The 18,037-nt window shown below is 42.6% G+C and overlaps 1 protein-coding gene across 5 annotated transcripts in view; it reads right to left on the bottom strand.

Annotated features, from left to right (window-relative positions):
- Window positions 1-13,245, bottom strand: part of FBXO38 (F-box protein 38) — a 49,418-nt gene extending 36,173 nt beyond the window's left edge. For 4 of the 5 annotated variants that reach the window (XM_037015863.2, XM_017640723.3, XM_073221962.1 and 1 more), the window contains exons 1-3: window positions 13,095-13,245; window positions 5,776-5,966; window positions 2,067-2,200 (exon numbers count right to left, since the gene is read on the bottom strand). In XM_037015863.2, coding sequence (XP_036871758.1) covers window positions 2,067-2,200; window positions 5,776-5,903 — 262 coding nt within the window. In that variant the 5' untranslated portion in view covers window positions 5,904-5,966; window positions 13,095-13,245. Of the gene's footprint in view, window positions 1-2,066; window positions 2,201-5,775; window positions 5,967-9,915; window positions 10,044-13,094 lie in introns of all 5 variants that reach the window. The other variant, XM_037015864.2, reaches the window with a different exon arrangement.
- Window positions 13,246-18,037: the final 4,792 nt, after the last annotated feature.

Below are 18,037 nucleotides of genomic sequence, written 5' to 3'. Positions count from 1 at the left end.
CTGACAGAACGCTGTTTATCTGGAGGCTGGTTGTGGTCCACAGTGGGAATCAACCAGAAGGGAGCAGAAAAAGGCAGGTTAGTTCCACAGCAGGAGCTGGTGGTGAGATTAGTAGGGAGACAAGTCTCATATAGATGATACTTTATTATCTGGGGCTCTCTGTTTTTAATGGAGGCTGTCAGAAAGCCAAGTGTCTTCTCACTAATGACAAAATATTAACTATTAAGAATATAAATAAAGTCCCAAATCACTATGTCTTACATACTAAGGTTTTCAAAACTCATTCTATTTGCACAGAGCTAGTCCAGACAGTATGCTAACTTTACAGCCACACAGCTGAGGGGCTAAGAAGGGACTGCCGAGGTCGGTCTCTCTAGGGGCCATTCCGACTCTCCTATGTGCCGCAGGGATGGCAAGGCGGGGGCCGCAGGTGTTCATCGCGGCCTGAAAGAAGCCAGCAACGTGCGGCCGAAGTCTCCTCTAGTTCGCTAGGGGGCAGAGACCTTGATGCCAGCAAGAGCGCGTCACATGGGGGCTCTGCTATTCTGCCTCTTCAGACAGGCCACCACCCCAGACTTCCTGCCCGATCACCCTCTGCTAAAGCAAGTCAAGCACAAGCAATGACAGTCCTCTCACACTGCCCTAATTTTTTTTCTTCCCTGCTTTAAATGATCACTCTCTGGAGTAAGATGACTCCTTTCCCCTTGGGCTGCTTCCTCTGGACTATTTGAAGACCACTGTGGCTTGTCTTCCACCAGGCTCCCTTCCTTCCTCAGGTCTTTGTAGAGTTCTTCACAAAAAGGTATATACTGATAACTAATTCTGGTCGAATGATAATAGTTATCCATTGACTAATGACCCTTTTGGAAGAATGTTAACACCCCAAACTGTACAATATTTCAGTATTCCAGAGGTGGTCTGTCCTGCTCCTCACAGGACAGAACAGGACAATCATCTCTTCAGCTCCTCACATCTATCAAGCGCCTCCCCCACACTCATCACATCTTCAAAATACCAGTATCTGGAGATTGTTGATGAAAGGTGGTTAGAAAGACATTTAAAGTTGCTAAACAACAATAACTCAAGGACACTAATCAATGAATTTGTGCTAAATGACAAGAAACTTTGGCCCTCAATTTTAATTCTTCCCTTTCAAGTGTGCTCTGCTTAACTCAAGTTATCAACTTTCTTTCCTAACTGTCTCTTTATCTGAGGTCCACTATTGTAGTTAGGCCATTAACTCTGAGGTCTTTACCTTCAAGGCCAATGACTTATTTGAGACTCTTCAAGAGCTAGGTCTTTTCAAAGTGCTACAGAAATGAAAGGTCAGAAGTGCAATTTCTGCAGCCTACCAAAGCAGCTCACAGAAAAAGATCAACACTTATATAACCAAGAGCGCCATTCAAGGGTACGGGAAAGCTGTGAAAGCCTGCACTGGGAAACAAAGGGCACTGTCTAATGTGTTAGACATGTATTTAATCAAAGGCTCAATAAGTATTTTCCAATCATGTATTTGTAAAATAAGCTGATGTAGTTCCTTAAGGAATTAGAAATAAAACAACAGACCACTGAAACAGTAAAACCTCAGGCAAAATGCATTTTATCAACCAAAACAACCTAAATAATTTAGGTAAAATCCTGCTTCCCCACCTACAAGGTGACTCTATCACCTATCTCAAAACAAGTAACACTGGGAACATTATTATGCTTTTTTTAAGGTATTATTGATATGCACTCTTATGAAGGTTTCACATGAAAGAACATTGTGGTTACTACATTTGCCCATATTATCATGTCCCCACCCATGCCCCATTGCAGTCACTGCCCATCAGTGTAGTAAGATGCCACAGAGTCACTACTTGTCTTCTTTGAGCTACACTGTCTTCCCTGTGACCCACACACACCATGTGCACCAATCATGTCACCCCACAATCCCCTTCGCCCTTCCCCCCTCCCCTCTGGTAACCGCCAGTCCCTCCTTAGAGGCTGTGAGTCTGCTGCTGCTCTGGGAACATCACTATGTCTCCAACAGGCTCCCCTGCACCTTGCAGGCGGAATCCACTCACCACTTGGCATGTATTCCCACCACCGGCCTGCACAGAGATCCACGACCCTCACGACTCTGAGGTAGAGGGTCACTGCTTCCTTCAGCTTCCGGGAAAGACATTCCATACACATGATATCCTGCAGAGGGAGGTACCTTTGTGAGAGAAAGAAACTCATTTATCAAGCAGGTAAGTACTTACTCTCACTTAATAGGTCATTTTTCTCCTTCCTCCATTCTCCTAGCCCTTAAATGAAATGAGAACTTAGGAATTTTTAAGACTAACATGCATACACAGCTTTTTACTAAAAACTGGTAAGTCAGCAGATACTCCAGCATCCAGGTCAAGTATCGAGTTCCCTCCATAGGGCATTTGATAACCTTTCTCCTTTTCTGTTTAAGGGGAAAAGAAGGTAGAGGGGAAAAGGCCTCAGTGCACGATGATAAGGGTATGCGAGAGTGACCAGAGAAAACCGATCGATTTGAACATGGTCAATATTTTTTCATAGCTTTTACAACATCCATTTCCTGTATTGGCTAAAAAAATCCCCTTCTTCTCTCTCTCACCACCACCCAGAAACTCTACCATTTTCTCCATCAGTAAATACGTATACTAAGTTTATAGTATATAATATTCTCTAGATCTTTTACCTTTAAGATCGCACTCTCTGATAAAAGTTCACTATGAATATAAGTGAGAACACCCCACTTGAATTAGTTTCCTCTTTTCCAACCTCCTGTTATCTCTTCCTTCCTGAAACTTTTCAACTTCTACCTTTGTTCTGTTTCCAGTAATAGTAATATATATATTTTGAAAGATCAGAAAATATCATTTCTCTCTTTTTCTATTTCTTAACCCCGCTCCGTGCTTGCCTGGAGAAATTCTAGACGGGTAAAAGCTACCCTCTACTAGGCTGGTGCTGTGTCGCGGCCCACGACCGTACGAGGTGGATCGCCGTCGGCCACACAGCCTTCTCCCTCATCTTTGGCCTGCCCCCTCCGCTCTGTGCGCTCTGCCCCGAAGTCTCCTACTCGGTACGCTTTGGCAAACGGAAGGGATGGGCAAGAGCGAAGACTTCCTGCTGTTGCTAGTCCCTAGCTGAATTCTTCAACGACGGTCAGTGTACTGGTTCCCCTAGCCCTACCCACACTGCTCTAAATAAACCCTGTAATTAATCACTCCATTTTGAAAATGGTGAAATTGGCTCAGAAAAGTTAACCTGCAAAAAGTCAACAGCTAGGTAAGAGGAATGAAGGGATGTCAACATAGTTAGGTCTGACTTCAATTTCTAAAAATGAAGTTAATTAGAAAAGTTCAAATATACCTGCTGAATATTTTTTTGTCCACTTTTTTTTTTTAGCCTCTGGTCCCTCTCTCTTCCCCTTTAAAACTAATTAAATAAAGGCAGTAACATCAAATTCTTAAAAAAAAGACACATTATTGCTAACTTTAGTCTATATAACTTAGATATAAGGATAATTTTCAGAAACTATGACTACACATTTTATAAACAATGAAAAATACTGAATTTGTTTTAAGTTTCCCACTAAAATGTTTTTCCCAAATCACTGATTGTTACCCAAAGTATTTGCCTGAGTCAGTACTATATTCCCTTTAAATATAAACAGATCATTAATCACATGAAGATTTCCTTACATCATATTTTCCCTCAGAAAAAGAAATGTAATTTTTTATAGATATAAAGTCAAAGAGCTGGAGTTCAAAAGATCAAATACATTTTAGAAAAGACATGTTTAACATGGTAGATTAAGTGAAGATTAGGTTTAAGGAAGCCATAGTTTTTCCTGGTTCATGAAAACATGCTAAGTAGTTACTACATGACTACAACATTAGTCCTCAGATAAAACTTCAGGAGCGTAAGAATAAACCTATTTATTTTTAGAATAAACATCTCATACCAAATCCAAGTACTCAGCTTAATTCACAGTTTTTATATTCTGCCAATTTGCTGCAGGTTTTTTCATAATAACCTGGGCAATTTGATTCTATAACCTGGATGTTACTTGATTCTACTCACTGCATTTGAATATTGTTTGAACTACAAAATGTTATCTAATCCACTCTCAATTTAAAATATGATCCGATTTGTTCATAATATACCCTTACCATTATTTAACAAACTTCTAACACAACCCCAGAAATAATTTCACCTATGCTTTCTTTTAGAATTCTAATAGCTTTATTGTTTAATTCCTTGATGCATTTAGAATTCAGTTATCATATATGAGAGATTCAAACATGCTTTTATTATTTTCTCCAAATGGCTTTTAGGTTGTGACATCATCACTGAATAATCTACTCAGCTTTTCCTTACTGGTGTGGATACCAAGTTTATCATAAACTAGATCCCACATATGTTGAATCCACAGATGGAGCTTACATATGGGGTTTACCTGTTTTACCCAACTGTCTGGCTATTTTCTCCAACATCAAATCATGAATTACTGCATATTTTAGAATATATTTGAACATCTGGTAGGGTTAGATTCCTTTTCTAAAAAATTTTAGTTATTCTGGCAGACTTTTTTCTTCCAGATTAACTTTAGAATCATTCTGTTATATTAAAAAAAGAAAAATAGGTATTTTAATTGGGTCTTCTATTCCCAGACAGAAACTGAACTAATAAAAACTACACTGTGTCACAGAATAACAAACTGCAGAAGATAAAGGGTAATACAAATTTATATTAGGGAAGAAATATAAAGTGTCCTAAAGTAATTCTACTGTCACCTCTTAATCTGCATATATTCAATAACTTAAAAAAATTTTTTTAACGTTTCTAAGAACTTCTTATGGAAATTTCTCATAGATAAATTATCTAAATAATGGAAAATCCAGATGCTTAGCAAAGTTAGGAGTTGTAGAAGAGAAAAACTGGAGCAATGCAGATCACACTACAAGGTGATCACTGTGTCATATTCAATGGACTAGCAAGCAGTGACTAAAATGGTAATTATGAAGATCATGTTGCAATATGAATGAGCTAATAAATGAGAGATTCAGGATTCAAACTCAAATCTCTAACCCCAGAAACAGAGTATGTGAGGATTTGTCTATTTGAATGGATAATGACTGGAAGAAGAGAGCAGGGGAGACTGGAATGACAGGGTTTTTGTTATTGTTTCTTGTTGCTGCTGTTTAACTGTTGTTATAATGTAGTTTGGATAAAAATATAAAGAAAATTTCAAAAAGAGCTTATCACAAAACAACTTTAATGTATATAAACAACTTTAATGTATATACAGCATATAGTAATGATGGGTATTATTTCATAAAATTTCCGTTTCAATCTTTTATGTAGATGTTCATACTGAGTAAAATGTGTTTCTAACTGTGCGCTATACTGAAAAAAGCCAAAAACACTGCCTTGAGTTTTAGACACATGGAACTGTAAAAACAAAATCAACAAATCTATCAGTCACTGAGAATTCCAAGAAGCCTGGAATGTTAGCACACTTTAGAGAATACCTGGTCCAACTGAACATTCTCCAAGGGAAGAAATATTCTATACATTCACTATCTGCGGTGTCCTATACAGGAGCAACTAGCCACACACAGCCAGTGCAACTGAGGACCTGGATTTTTTAAATGTAATTGAATTTCAGTGCCACTCGTGGGTGGTTGACCGCCGCGCTGGACAGCACCGCTCTGGGATGCGCTCCTGCTCACACACACCAGGCAGGTAAAAATCAACCAGACAAAATCTTACCTAAAAATATGGCAAAGCACTTCGTGTGAAAGTTGATTCATATAGTCCTTTGTTTCATCTGATATTGTTTCCTCAGGGATCTCATTATTCACAAGACATGTTCTAACGCTTTTCTTTCGTGGACCCATTGCTGGGTTATCTCCAGTATCGAAGAGCAGATCTTCCCTCTTGGTCACCCGTGTCCAAAGCACCTGAAAGCAGGCAGAACAGAGAGCAAGCAGGCTGAGGCACCCCAGACCCGGGTGCAGAAATTATCCCTACAAAACCTCCACGAAACAGTGTTTAAAGCACAAAGGTAGTTCTGCAGTAACATACCACATTCAAGTTAATACATTACACAAAAGGCACTGAACACCTTTTTCTGAGGAGTGTAGAGAATGTAAAAATGCATTATCTAGAATAGAGCAAAACTCCAAGGAAAAAGGAATCCAAGATTCAAATTTGTACTCTTTAGCCTCCTAGCTTATTACTTAACTTCTCCAAATGTATGGTAAGATCATTAAACTAGGTAAACAAAACCCCTTACAACTCCAGGAGCTTTTGATTCTATGATGCTCCTAACAAAGCGAAAGTAGAAGAGGACACTTGGGTTCTAGTCCTACACCTGTCACAAACTACTTCCATGAATTTGAATCACCTTTCAATTCCTCATTCTCCCACCCGTAAAGTGAGGGGATTTGAGTCCACCAGTGGGTCACAGACCCTTTTACAAATCTGATAAAAACTGCAGATCTCAAAAAATAAACATGATTATGTGCAATTTCAGAGGGAATAAAATCACCCTTCTCACTCTTGTAAATATTAAGGAGCAGAGGTTAATTCATTTGTGTAACACATGCTGTTTTGTTTTTAAAGTAAGCTTTAGTGGAAGAGGAAAAGGGGGAAAGACGGCCTGGAGCAGGGAAGGAGGGATAGAGGCAGAAGGGCGAGCACCCCGAGGTTCTTCGCTGCGTTCCAGTGATCAAGTTAAGAGGGAATGGTGTGAAAACAGCGTCCTTTAAAAAACATTATCAATTATCAATGGTAAAATTTTGGAAAATTACCTTAACTCAAACTCAGAGAACTCTAGTTCAGAGCTTAAACTTAATCATGAAACAGAGATGCACAGCACTGCTGCCTGAAATCAGTGCATCTTTAAGTTACAGGGTTTTCTCCATTTATGCACCAGCTTTTTCCTAATTAGAATTCTTCAGTATTAAAACTCTCTACAGTGGACTGCATACTTTCTTCTTACAGAGCTGACTCAATAAAACCTTAAGCATTTCTTAATGACCTGAGGCTATCAACATGCACATACCTTGTATTTTGCGATGCCTCCCCTCAGGAACTACTCAAGTATGTGAGCTTCCTGGGGTTCCTCTGCTTCAGCAGTGAATGGGGGCAAAATACAAGGCTAAGTGAACTCTCATATTTCTTAAGCTTGTATGTCTGCTCTGGTCCCTTCTTCTCTCATAGAAAGGTTGTGTGCCGTTATTTCTGGCAAGTGTCAGCGTGCCTGCTTCTCCCCGTACTCCACCCACCCACACAGACACACACACGCACACGCACACTCCTCTAATTGGCTATGGCCTGGAAAAACAGAGAAATGTTTTTAGAATTGTGTGTGGATTAGTATCAGCAAACCTAGTAATACGGACCCAAAGAATTTTGCCAAAGTACAAGAGCTACAGTGCCTTGAATTTGTGGCGTCTCCTTCGCTTCCTCAGAAGCGTATTTATGTTTTGTCCATTACATTTTAGCCAGCAGACCTCTGGAGAAGTAAAGTTAATACTCAAACTCCCCACAAAAAAATTACAAACATACTCATCTACTTCTGACTCTATCACTGCCCATCTTTTCCTTTTTACTGCTGCCCCCGCTCCAAAATAGTCCCCCATTTCCTGAGAGCTCCCGGAACCGCCCTACGGCTGTCCTGGCCTCCTGATCCTCGGCGCCAAGAGCCCCTTCTCCGTGCTCCCCGCCTGACCCGTCTGTAGCGTGGGGTGCTGCTGACCACTTCTCTGAACCCCTCTCGCCCTCCGGCCCCTACATGACATCCTCTCAGGGTCCCCTTCATCCCTCCGGGGTCACATCACAAGTCTCCTTTGCCAACTCACCCTAGACCCCTCTTCTCTCTGGCCATTCTCAAGTCTTCAGCTACTACAAACACACTAAAAAAAGATTTCTACTTTTAGCTCCTGTCTCTCCTGAGCTCTGACCTTACATCCTCTGCCTTTCAGAAAACTTAACCTCAGGATCTTGAACAACCTTCAAGAATGTTATGTACAAACTGAACTTTCTCAACCACAAGCCACCTCTTCTCAACACACACACACACACAGTTTTCTCAGTCCCCACACCCAGATTCCTAAATTAGAAACCTTGAAATTAGCTCAGAATATTGTGACCTCTCTCTCCTCAGCCATGTAATTGGCTATTCCTATTAATTTTTTCTTGCATCCATTTCCCACTGACTTTTACGACTCTACCAACCCTCATCTGGGCTACTGCAATGGCTTTCTAAATAATGCCCACCACCGTACCTGCAGGGCCGGGAACAGAGCCTACGGTGTCCACAGTAGGCTCATGATCGGTGATTTGCTGACTAAATGCTTAACACACCATATACCACACTGAAGCTGGAGTTATCTTTTTAAAGCATTCCTCTGTTTGCATATTAAGTGAAAAAAGCAAGCTGTAGAATATGTCCAAAATATTATACCATTTGCATGAAAGGGACAAATAAGCCTGGGTTTGCATAGGACATTCTGGGAAGAATCCGTGACAAGATGTTTACAAGTCGTTCCCTCTGAAGACAGAGGTTTTGGGAAGTGGGAAGAAGGCTTTCATGCTTCATATTTTCCACTGTGAAAATTTTAGATACTTCTTACAGAAATACAATAGTCATGACCAAACAACAACTCAATCAGCCTACAAGGAATCCCAGTTTCCAGAGGATACAATCCTTCCAATCTGATCTCACGCCACCTTTCCAATCTCATCTTTCAACCCTTACCACTTGTTCCTCAGCCACATTCCAGCCACACCGACACCCTCATGTCCCCTATCGACATTCATCTTTCATTCCCAGTAAGCTGTTAACTCTAACTAGAATCTCCCCTCCTCCCCTTTCTTTGCCTAGAAAACCACTAATCTGCCTTCAAAATCAAGTTTAAATGTTAAGTTCTCCGTGAAAACTCCCATTCAGACCCCCTTTTGAGCTCCCTTTGAGATTTAATAGTGCTTCTCCTATAGCGACTTATGTTCTGTTTTACTGCCAGGAAAAGGAAAAGAACCTCAATCTTCTGCCTCTAGGTGGTAACAAATCCTTGCTCATCCTCCTCCTCAAATGTCTGATGTATGAATCCATCAAACTCCCCATCATGCCATATGCATCCAGTAGCTTCAAGGCTGCTAAGAGCCATTTCTGGCTCCTGTGAGCACTGTTTGCTGACCAGCAGCCAATGATCTCAGCAACAGGTCTACAATCCTGGCAAAATGCAATCAGGCTTTAGTCCAACATGCACACAGTAACAGCTACCCAGGAGCAAGCAAATGCTTCAACAAGACTGCTGACTCATAAAGACGATCCAGCCACAGATTAATTTTCAAGCCATATTTAGCATGTGCTTCACCTTCAAGAATCTTAACTCTAACCCTTCCCGGATACCATGTTCTTGATTTTTCATCATTTAATGAAAATTAAGTATCACTGAGTTTATAAAAGTTCACTTGTTTGGAAGTCAGAAAAATATTTACTTACAGATACGACATTATACATCAGAGGTTAGGTTTCCAACAAGACCACAAAAATCGTTTAACCAAAAGTATACATTAACACTAATTACTAAATTAGGAGGACTAAGAAAATTTTAAGTGAAACTGTATACATATTTCCCATATCTTGCCTAGAATTAAGGACTTGGTCACATGGCTGTCTACATGGTGGTAGGTAAGAGTCAAACTGCCCTGCTCCGAGGCTTTGGTGGGGAAAGGACTTGGGAAAATAAACACTGAGGTGATCTCCATTCTACACTGAGGGGCTTAACAGCTCAGGATCTACAGTGAGGGAGTCAGTCTTCTCCAGTCCAAGGAGGCGCCCCTGGGAATGTTGAGGAGATAGATGCTTCCACATTAAAGGACTCAAGTATTTTCCCTTACCACCAAACTCTACAAAGGACAACAAACTGTTTCAACTGAAGTTGGCTCTTCTTCCTGTAAGTGTAACATCCAGCTAGGCTACGCTGAGCATTTCATCCCAGGCACTGAGAAATGGAGGCCGGGTATCCCTGCATAAGAAGAAAAGACCATGTGAGACACGCAAAGGCCCAAGGGATGATGGTGTCTCTCTTCTACGTGCACTCTCTCTTTTATTTGCTTTTCTTTTAGTGGGATGAGGGATAAAAACAAATGAGAAGAGAAAACTGCCATGACTAGCCTTCTCTGTCTTGGTTTCCTCCCACCCCTCTCTCCAAAACATTACCATCTGCTACTTGAGAAACTCAGTAGGGCAGGGAAGATCCAAAGCAGCAGTAGGTTAAAAGGGAAAGAGGAAAGGAGGGAAATTCTAGTTATCAGCAGCAGATAAAGACACCAAATTAGAGCAGGCCTAGCAGAAGAATCATGAATGGTAAGGGAGAGGTGAGAGGAGTATAAGTAACAGGAGAGTGTAAACACATGAAGACTGTATTCTGTAGCCTTGGGTGTTATTTCTGGGGTTAGCAAGTTGTGAACACTCAAAGTCTAAACCTCAAAGAAATGTCACTCTGACAGAACTACGGTATGGAATCCCAGGATGTTAAAAGTTGAAGAGGCCCTCAGAGGTTACATAGTCACACAGTTCTTAATTTTTTGTGGGTCACAGATCCATCTGAGACTAATGGTGAAGCCTGCACTTTTTTCCCCCAAGAGAAGAACAAAACATACCTGACTCATGCATGCCAAATTACACACACAATTTCAGGGGCTTTGCAAACACTGAAGCTCATCCAGAGGTCCTTAACTAAGAGCGTCCTAACCTTAATTTTCAGGTGGGCAAACAGAACCAGAGAGGACAAGTCCCAGCCTATACTACATACCCTATCATCAAGTCAGTCCTCGGCACTTGGCTGTCTCCTTGCTGTCCAGGGCTGTGTCCCAGTGCTTGGAGATGGGCTTCCAGATGCCCTGATAGAACTGCTGCTGGACACACACTCCCCACAAATTAGGGTTTGTGGTCCATCTAATTCAGGCTCCCACACAGTAGCCGACAGCAGCTGCAGGCCCACAGTCATTCTCTGGCGGGCTGTTTGGCAGACCTTAGCCACAGGAAGCATTTTTGTCCTGGTGGCCCAAGTACATCCTAAGCAGTCTGCTTTGTGAATATTCTTCAGACCTGGACCCTTCCACCATACAATTTCTCTTAGATGTGCTCTTCTCCTTCCAACCCGCCAGCTAAAATCTCCTCCCATCCCTAACTAAACCAAACTATCCTCCATTAATTCCATTCATTCTGGTTGCTCTCAAATTTATCCCTATCTTGAAATCCTTAACAGTATTTCCTTGCTTGCAAAACTTACTTCCGTTTTAATCCTCTATTTCCATTATATTAGTTTTAACACTTACCGTTCACAATTCTGATAATCAGATACCTATAACTATAAAGGTCCAATATAAATCTACTCCTTTATTCCCTAAATGTCACAACTAATATCTTCCCATCCCTGTCCCATTTTGTTAACCCTGTTCCATCCCTGACTTGAATTCTATTAAATACTCCCTTCTTCAGAGCACACCAGCCCTCCAGGGTACATATTTGTCTCTTTATCAACACACTTTAAGGGCAGAGATAAACTAGTTTATCTTACAACTAACCAGGAAACTCAGAGGTCTCTTCCTTTACAAATTCAGAATCAACTGCTCATTCTGATCTAATAATTCTCTGGAAAAACTGTTTCTTGACTGCTATTATCTATTCATTCATCCATCCATTCCTTCACTTAGTTATTTATTTACTACCTGCTAAGTGCTAGGTGGTAACAAAGTTTTTCATAAAACTTAAAGTGTCAGAGTGGAGTTAGATTCTACTGCCAGTCTCTTCCACTCCACTTCAAGTCCAATTTCCTTTCACTATGTCACTTTAACTCACTGAAAACTAGTTTTCCCTTGTTCTCTTATGCCTTAGTATCCTTTTAACTAAGATATCTTTATCTTTTAAGGTATCTTTCTTTAAAGGTGGTGAGTGTCTCAAGGCACACACACATCTGTATTCTTTACCCAAAGAGAACAAAAGAATCGGCATCACGAATTTTAAAGCGAGGGAAGGAGCCTTGGAGATTAGTTAAACCAGTAATTGTTAAAAACGAAGTTAAAATTTACAAGCACAAATTCTTCGATCTGTATCCCTTTCACACCCCACCTTTTCCCTTCCGCAGAAAATCATGGACGTACACAGCCATTATTTTATTCCTCAATTGTGCTGAGAGTGTGGGAAAGGGGATTAAAGACCAATGACCTAATACAACATCATCATTTGCCAGATGAGGAAAGTCCAGAGGGATGAAGAGATTCGCCCAAAGTGAACAAGCAAGTTAATAACAGCTTTATGACAAAAAACCAGGTGTCCTATTTTTCACACTGGCGTGTTTACGCTGCTGGTATAGGTTTATAAACCAGTCAAGACAGAGCTTCCGAAGCACAGGGCGCCTCCAAGGTGCCCGACGGCCCCTGGCCGCCTTGCTGCACGGAGAGAGCACGGCAGGCATCTCTTCCCAGTCGGGTGCTAGGCGGGATGCGGGAAGACACGCTTTTCAGGTCTGTCTCTAAGAACCCTTTCAAGGGGTTGAGGATCTGACATTTGGAGCTAGGAGGGGCATCGGAGGCCGCCGAGACATTCACTTGACAGGTAAGCTAACTGTGCCACGGGGCAACGGACCCGGGCAAGGTCGCACAGCGAGTCGCCCGAGTCCAGGGCGGGCCGCCTCTGCAAGCTGTGCCCACCGTGCCCCGCTCAGGCCCGGCCCCTCGTCACTCCACGAGCTCGCCTCGACTTGCTGCCGTAGACACGGACTTGGCCCTGAAACGGGGCACCGGTGACACCCGCGGCGGAAAGCACTCCCGGAAGACGCCTAGGCCAGCAACCCCCGTTCTGCCGGGGAACCCGCGCCCCCGAGGAGGTCCTGCGCGCCGGCATCCCGGGCCAGGGCCGAGGAGGCCGAACCCCAGCCGAAGCCTGCTCTCCGGGAGGCCCGGGCCCCAGAGCCCGGGCGGCCCCGCTCCGGCCCTACCCCCGCCCCCGCCGCACGCGCCCCCGGCCCGGCCGCCCGCCTCCCCGCGCCAGGCCCACTCGGCCGCCGCCTCACCTGCGCGGGGCCCCCGTCTGTTGCTGCAGTTGAAAGGGAGGTAGGGACGCCGCCGACTCTTCCCGCGGCCCCCGCCGCCGAGGCATTTCCGCTTCCGCCGCCGCCGGGTCACTTCCGGAGCGTCGCCGTCCGGGGCGGGGCCTGCGCCCGGCGTCCCCGTGGGGCGTGGCCCTTGGCGCTGAGGAGCCGACGCCCTGTTGGGTGTGGCGGGCGGGCAGGCGGGTCCTTCTTGCCCGCGATGGCGCCGCCCACCGGACGCCCAGAGCCCGGAGCCCGGCGGAGGCAGGGCCCGGGTCGCCCCGCGGCCCGCTGACGCCCTCCGGACGGCTGGGTTCCCGTAGAGATGTTTTTCCAGAATTCGTCCAGCCAAAACCGGAAGACCTTTTTTTCCTTGATTGGGGCGGGGGTGGCAGGTGAAGTTGATACTAAAATCTACTCTTCTCTACTTTTGAGACATTGTCTCCGGACGTAATTAACAAACAGATTTTCAAAGTTTCCGAATGGCTTTCACATTGGTATCTCGTTAAAACCTCATTACCACTCTGACATAGGGCAGGAAATCAGTTTAATGGCTTTTTTTCTTTGTTTGATGGATAGAAATTTATCCTAAGAGGGGATAATTGACTTGCTCAGTGTCACGCAGCTGGACTGAAGCCCAAATTTTTACCCTGCAAATTCCACCTTCTTGCCCCTACATAAATGTAAACCAAATGGAGTGACAAACCTCAATCAAAATAGATTTAAAAAATACCCCTTAAGGAACACAGTGTTCATTGAAGCCGTATGAGACACAATTTGACAAAAATAGGGGTGCCTACATGTTTCATGAGAAAGGACTGAAGATGGCTTAAGGGGTCCCCTCGTCCCTCCTATTTTCTTGATTGATGCCAAGCCTAGTAGTTTGTCCCTTTTTTCCCTATTATGGTTTTGGTGCAGTAGGTTTCAGCTTGCCTTGGCAGTCACTATTCCAGCTATCTCATTCCATGTGTCAAACCATGTACCCTGGATTTGGGGTTCTGGGAGGAAACAAACTTCATATTTATATACTAGTCACCTTAATCTTAGATTCCCTAGGACATTGTTACAGTAAGTAAAAATAAAATCCTATTCCCATGCTACTTGCTGATGTCAGTTTCTTGCATATTCATACCTAAATAAATGAAACAGTAAAACTGTTTCCTGGATTTTTCTGTTTCCTGGATTTTCTAAATAAAAAATACAAATTGTATATGAAAATGTCTAGCGCTAGCCTAGCATAGATAGAAGGAATTCAATTAGGTTTATTTCAGTGCAGTTGGGCTGAATCTTTAATTGATTAGCATTATCTTCATAATTTGATTAGCATTCCTGCTTTGGTAAAATGTACTATCATGGAGCTACAAATACAAGTAAGATATATCTCCTATCTCACATTTAAAAAGGGAAACAAATGCATACTTTTAAGTCATTGTGGTGTTAAACAGATGGTATTTTCTGAGTGCTGTGATTGCCTGCTGTATACAATTAGACACCAAAACTAGTTGAAACCTTTTGAGGGCAGAGTGCATAATGTGCATCCCTTCTTCTCCAAGACTTTTGTTCCTTAGTAATGTGGGGTTTTAATTAGGGTTCTGAGTTCCACACTCTCATACAGGGACATCATCGGGGACTCTGAGCTGCATACGGAAATGTGCCCTGTACCTAAATGGCTCTGAATGACTGCGGGGTTTTTTCCTTAATCCCCACTTTTTCATTAAAATTTTAAGTATCTCTTTCTTATACTTTCCTAGGTTCTAGCACCAGGCTTTCTTCTCCCTTGACATTTCTTAGGCTCTTAGACAACAGGTAATTCCTTTGATAGAAGATCCAACATTTAAGAGAACAGGCCCTGGCTGAGGACAGAGCTCAGGGTCTGTTGAGGGCTACTTCCTATGGCTTTAGCTCCTGTGCAGTGCACAACTAGAGGAGATGTAGTTTCAGAAGAAAAAAATCCGATTACAGCGGTCTTGACTGAGAAACTGTATATGTAGTGGTCAGAAAAGCAGACTTTAGAAACTAAAAAGATCTGGTTCCAGTGTGACTTGCTCCACTTCCTGGCAGCTGGAGGACCGACCGTCAGCAAGCGCTTCAACTCTAAGGCTCAGGTTTGTCAAGTACAAGTGGGCATCATTATGGCGCTTACGTAACAAATCATTGCAGAATTTAGTGGCTTAACACAATTTATGATCTGTCATGATTCCGTGAATTGACTGCACTTGCTGGGGTAGTTCTAGCTTGGGGTCTCTTACGCATTTGCAGTCAGAGGTCAACTGAGACTGCAGTTAATTTCAGGCTCAAGTGGGTGTGACCTTGGGAATTCAGGAGGGGCTCAGTTAGAGCTGTCCGCAGGGTGCCTGCCCAGGGCCTCTCCCTCTGCTTTGGGTCTCACAGCAAAGTGCCTTGGGTCCTGAGAGGGAGCACGTGGAGACAGAAAGCTTAGAGAGCGCGCTGTTCCAGACGGTACAGGAGGAGGCTCCAGGACAGGGCTTAAAATCTAGCCTTAGACGTCCCAGAAGTTACTTCTGTCACATTCTGTTGGCCAGGGAAGCCACTAAGCTAGCCCAGATTCAAGTAAAGAAGAATATAAGACTCCACTTCTTGATTGAAGGAGTAGCAAAGAATTTGTGAGTCTTTAATTTACCTCATTTGTTTGTTTCTAATTTTTTTGGACATAGGTAGACTTGATTAGCACAGGTATCAAAAAGCAAGGCTGGTAGCCCCACTACGATTCTTCACATGATTTTTGTTTTAATTGTGGTAAATATACATAACATAAAAATTCACCATTTTAAATTATTTTTAAGTGTACAGTTCAATACAGAATAGTTGACATTCAATATTATATTGTTTTCAGGTGTACAACATAGTGATTCAATACTTATACGTATTACGAAATGCTCATCTCAACAAGTGCTACCTCCTGTCACCATGCGAAGTCATCACAATATGATTGACTATATTCCCCATGCTATACCTTACATGCCCTGACTTATTTATTTTATAACTGGAAGTTTGTCCCTCTTGCTCCCCTTCACCTATTCCACCCACCCTCTCCCCTCCCCTGTGACAACCACGAGCTTGTTATTTAATCTTATGAGCCTATGTCTGTTTTCCCTTTGTCCTGTTTGTTAGATTCTACATATAAGTGAAAGCACATGGTTGGGCAAGTACACTACTACTCACCTTCAGAACTTTTTCTTTTTCCCAGATTGAAACTCCCTATCCACTAAACCACCAACTCCCATTCTCCCCCTGGCAACCTCCATTCTACTTACTGTCTCTACGTACCTCATTTAAGTGGAATTATACACTGTTTGTCCTTTTATGTTCACATAATGTCTTCAAGGTTCATCCATATTGCAACATATGTCTGCATTTCCTTCCTTTTTGAGGCTGAATAATATTCCATTGTGTGTATCTACCACATTTTGTCCATTTGTGGATGTTTGAGTTGCTTCCACCTCTTGGCTGTTGTGAATAATGCATCAGTGAACATGCATGTGCGAAGCTCTCTTCCATGTCCATTCTTCTGGATATACACCCGAAAGTGGAATTGCTAGATCATATGGTAATTCTACCTCTAATTCTTCCACAGAGGCTGTACCATTTTACATTCAACAGTGCACACAGCTTCCAGTTTCTCCACATCCTTGCTTTCACTTTTTTTGTGTGGGGTAATACTTGTAATCCACTTAGAACAGTGCCCGCCAGTGCCCAACAACGAAGCAAAAATTCCACAAAGGCTGGCTGTTATTCAATTGTTCAGAGGCCTCCTTTCTTTCCTTCCTCTCAGCTGTAGTTGAAGTTGCAAGGGCTATATGCTATTTGCATATAATATTTCTGAAGTTCACTTTCAAAGCATCTAAAATTTTTCCAAGTTATGTAAGGAAATCCTTACGTAGGTATATGCGTAGAGAATTGCGGTTTCAAAATCAAACGTGAGGTGGGCCATCAGGGGGAAGGAAATCTTGAATGGCAGGTGTGCATGAACAGGAGCTCTGAGTCGAGCATTCAGCAGCAGGACTTTTGTTTCTCATTTTAATTTGGATCTTACTGCACAAAATCAAGGTTATATCACAAGATTAAGGATGTTTAGGAAACTCAACAAGTTTTCTTTTTAACAGTTAACTTTGTGTTTTTCCTGTCACTCCTTCTAATGCAGATCGTTTAGCTTGATCTCTAGAGGTATGAAAGCAAAGAAGATATTCTTACAGAAGAAAATCATTTGAAATACCAAAGGCTATTTATCACCAGCCTTTGACTAAAAGACTGTATGGGACCTAGGAAAGTTAGACACTAGGGCTGCAGAATGACTAGGAAACTGTCTCTGCTCCTAGAAGGCTGGGAGACACCACTTACAAAGAACACTTGAGTAAATGTCAGAAATCCTGGCACAGGCACTGGAATGCCAGGATGCCCAAGCAGCATGGATGGCACTGAATGAGTCTAGGCTTGATGCAGCTACATTTAAAAGAGTTGTGAAGACCATCTTCAACTCTCTTTTCCTCCCGCCATGGGCTTCTGTGTTGTTGCTAATTGTGTCTCTGTTTCATAGTCTTGGCGTTAGCCTTTGCCTCCCAAGACCTTATTTTTATTGTATTTGGGTTTTACTTTTCATTCTTTTAACCGCAATGTCTCTCTACCAATCATTTTACATACATCATCATATTTAATCCTCCTGAACTCCGGGAGGTAGCTATTATTGCTTGCTCCATTGTATAGGTAATGCAACTCAGTTCAGAGAGGTTAAGTATTTTGTTAAAGGTCACACTGTAAGTTCCAGAGGCTCATTGTGAAATTTGCTCTATCTGACCTCAAAACCCACACTTATGGCTAAATTGTGCCCTCTTGTTTTTTCCTGCCTTTAATCAAATGGCATTCTGATTAATCTTTCTAAAGCATCCTATGGATTGTGTCAATGGCTG

This window comes from Manis javanica, chromosome 14, assembly GCF_040802235.1.
Source record: "Manis javanica isolate MJ-LG chromosome 14, MJ_LKY, whole genome shotgun sequence".
Lineage (NCBI taxonomy): Eukaryota > Metazoa > Chordata > Mammalia > Pholidota > Manidae > Manis > Manis javanica.
The sequence above is the reverse complement of the archived record's forward strand: the minus strand, read 5'-3'. Positions and strand labels throughout refer to the sequence as shown.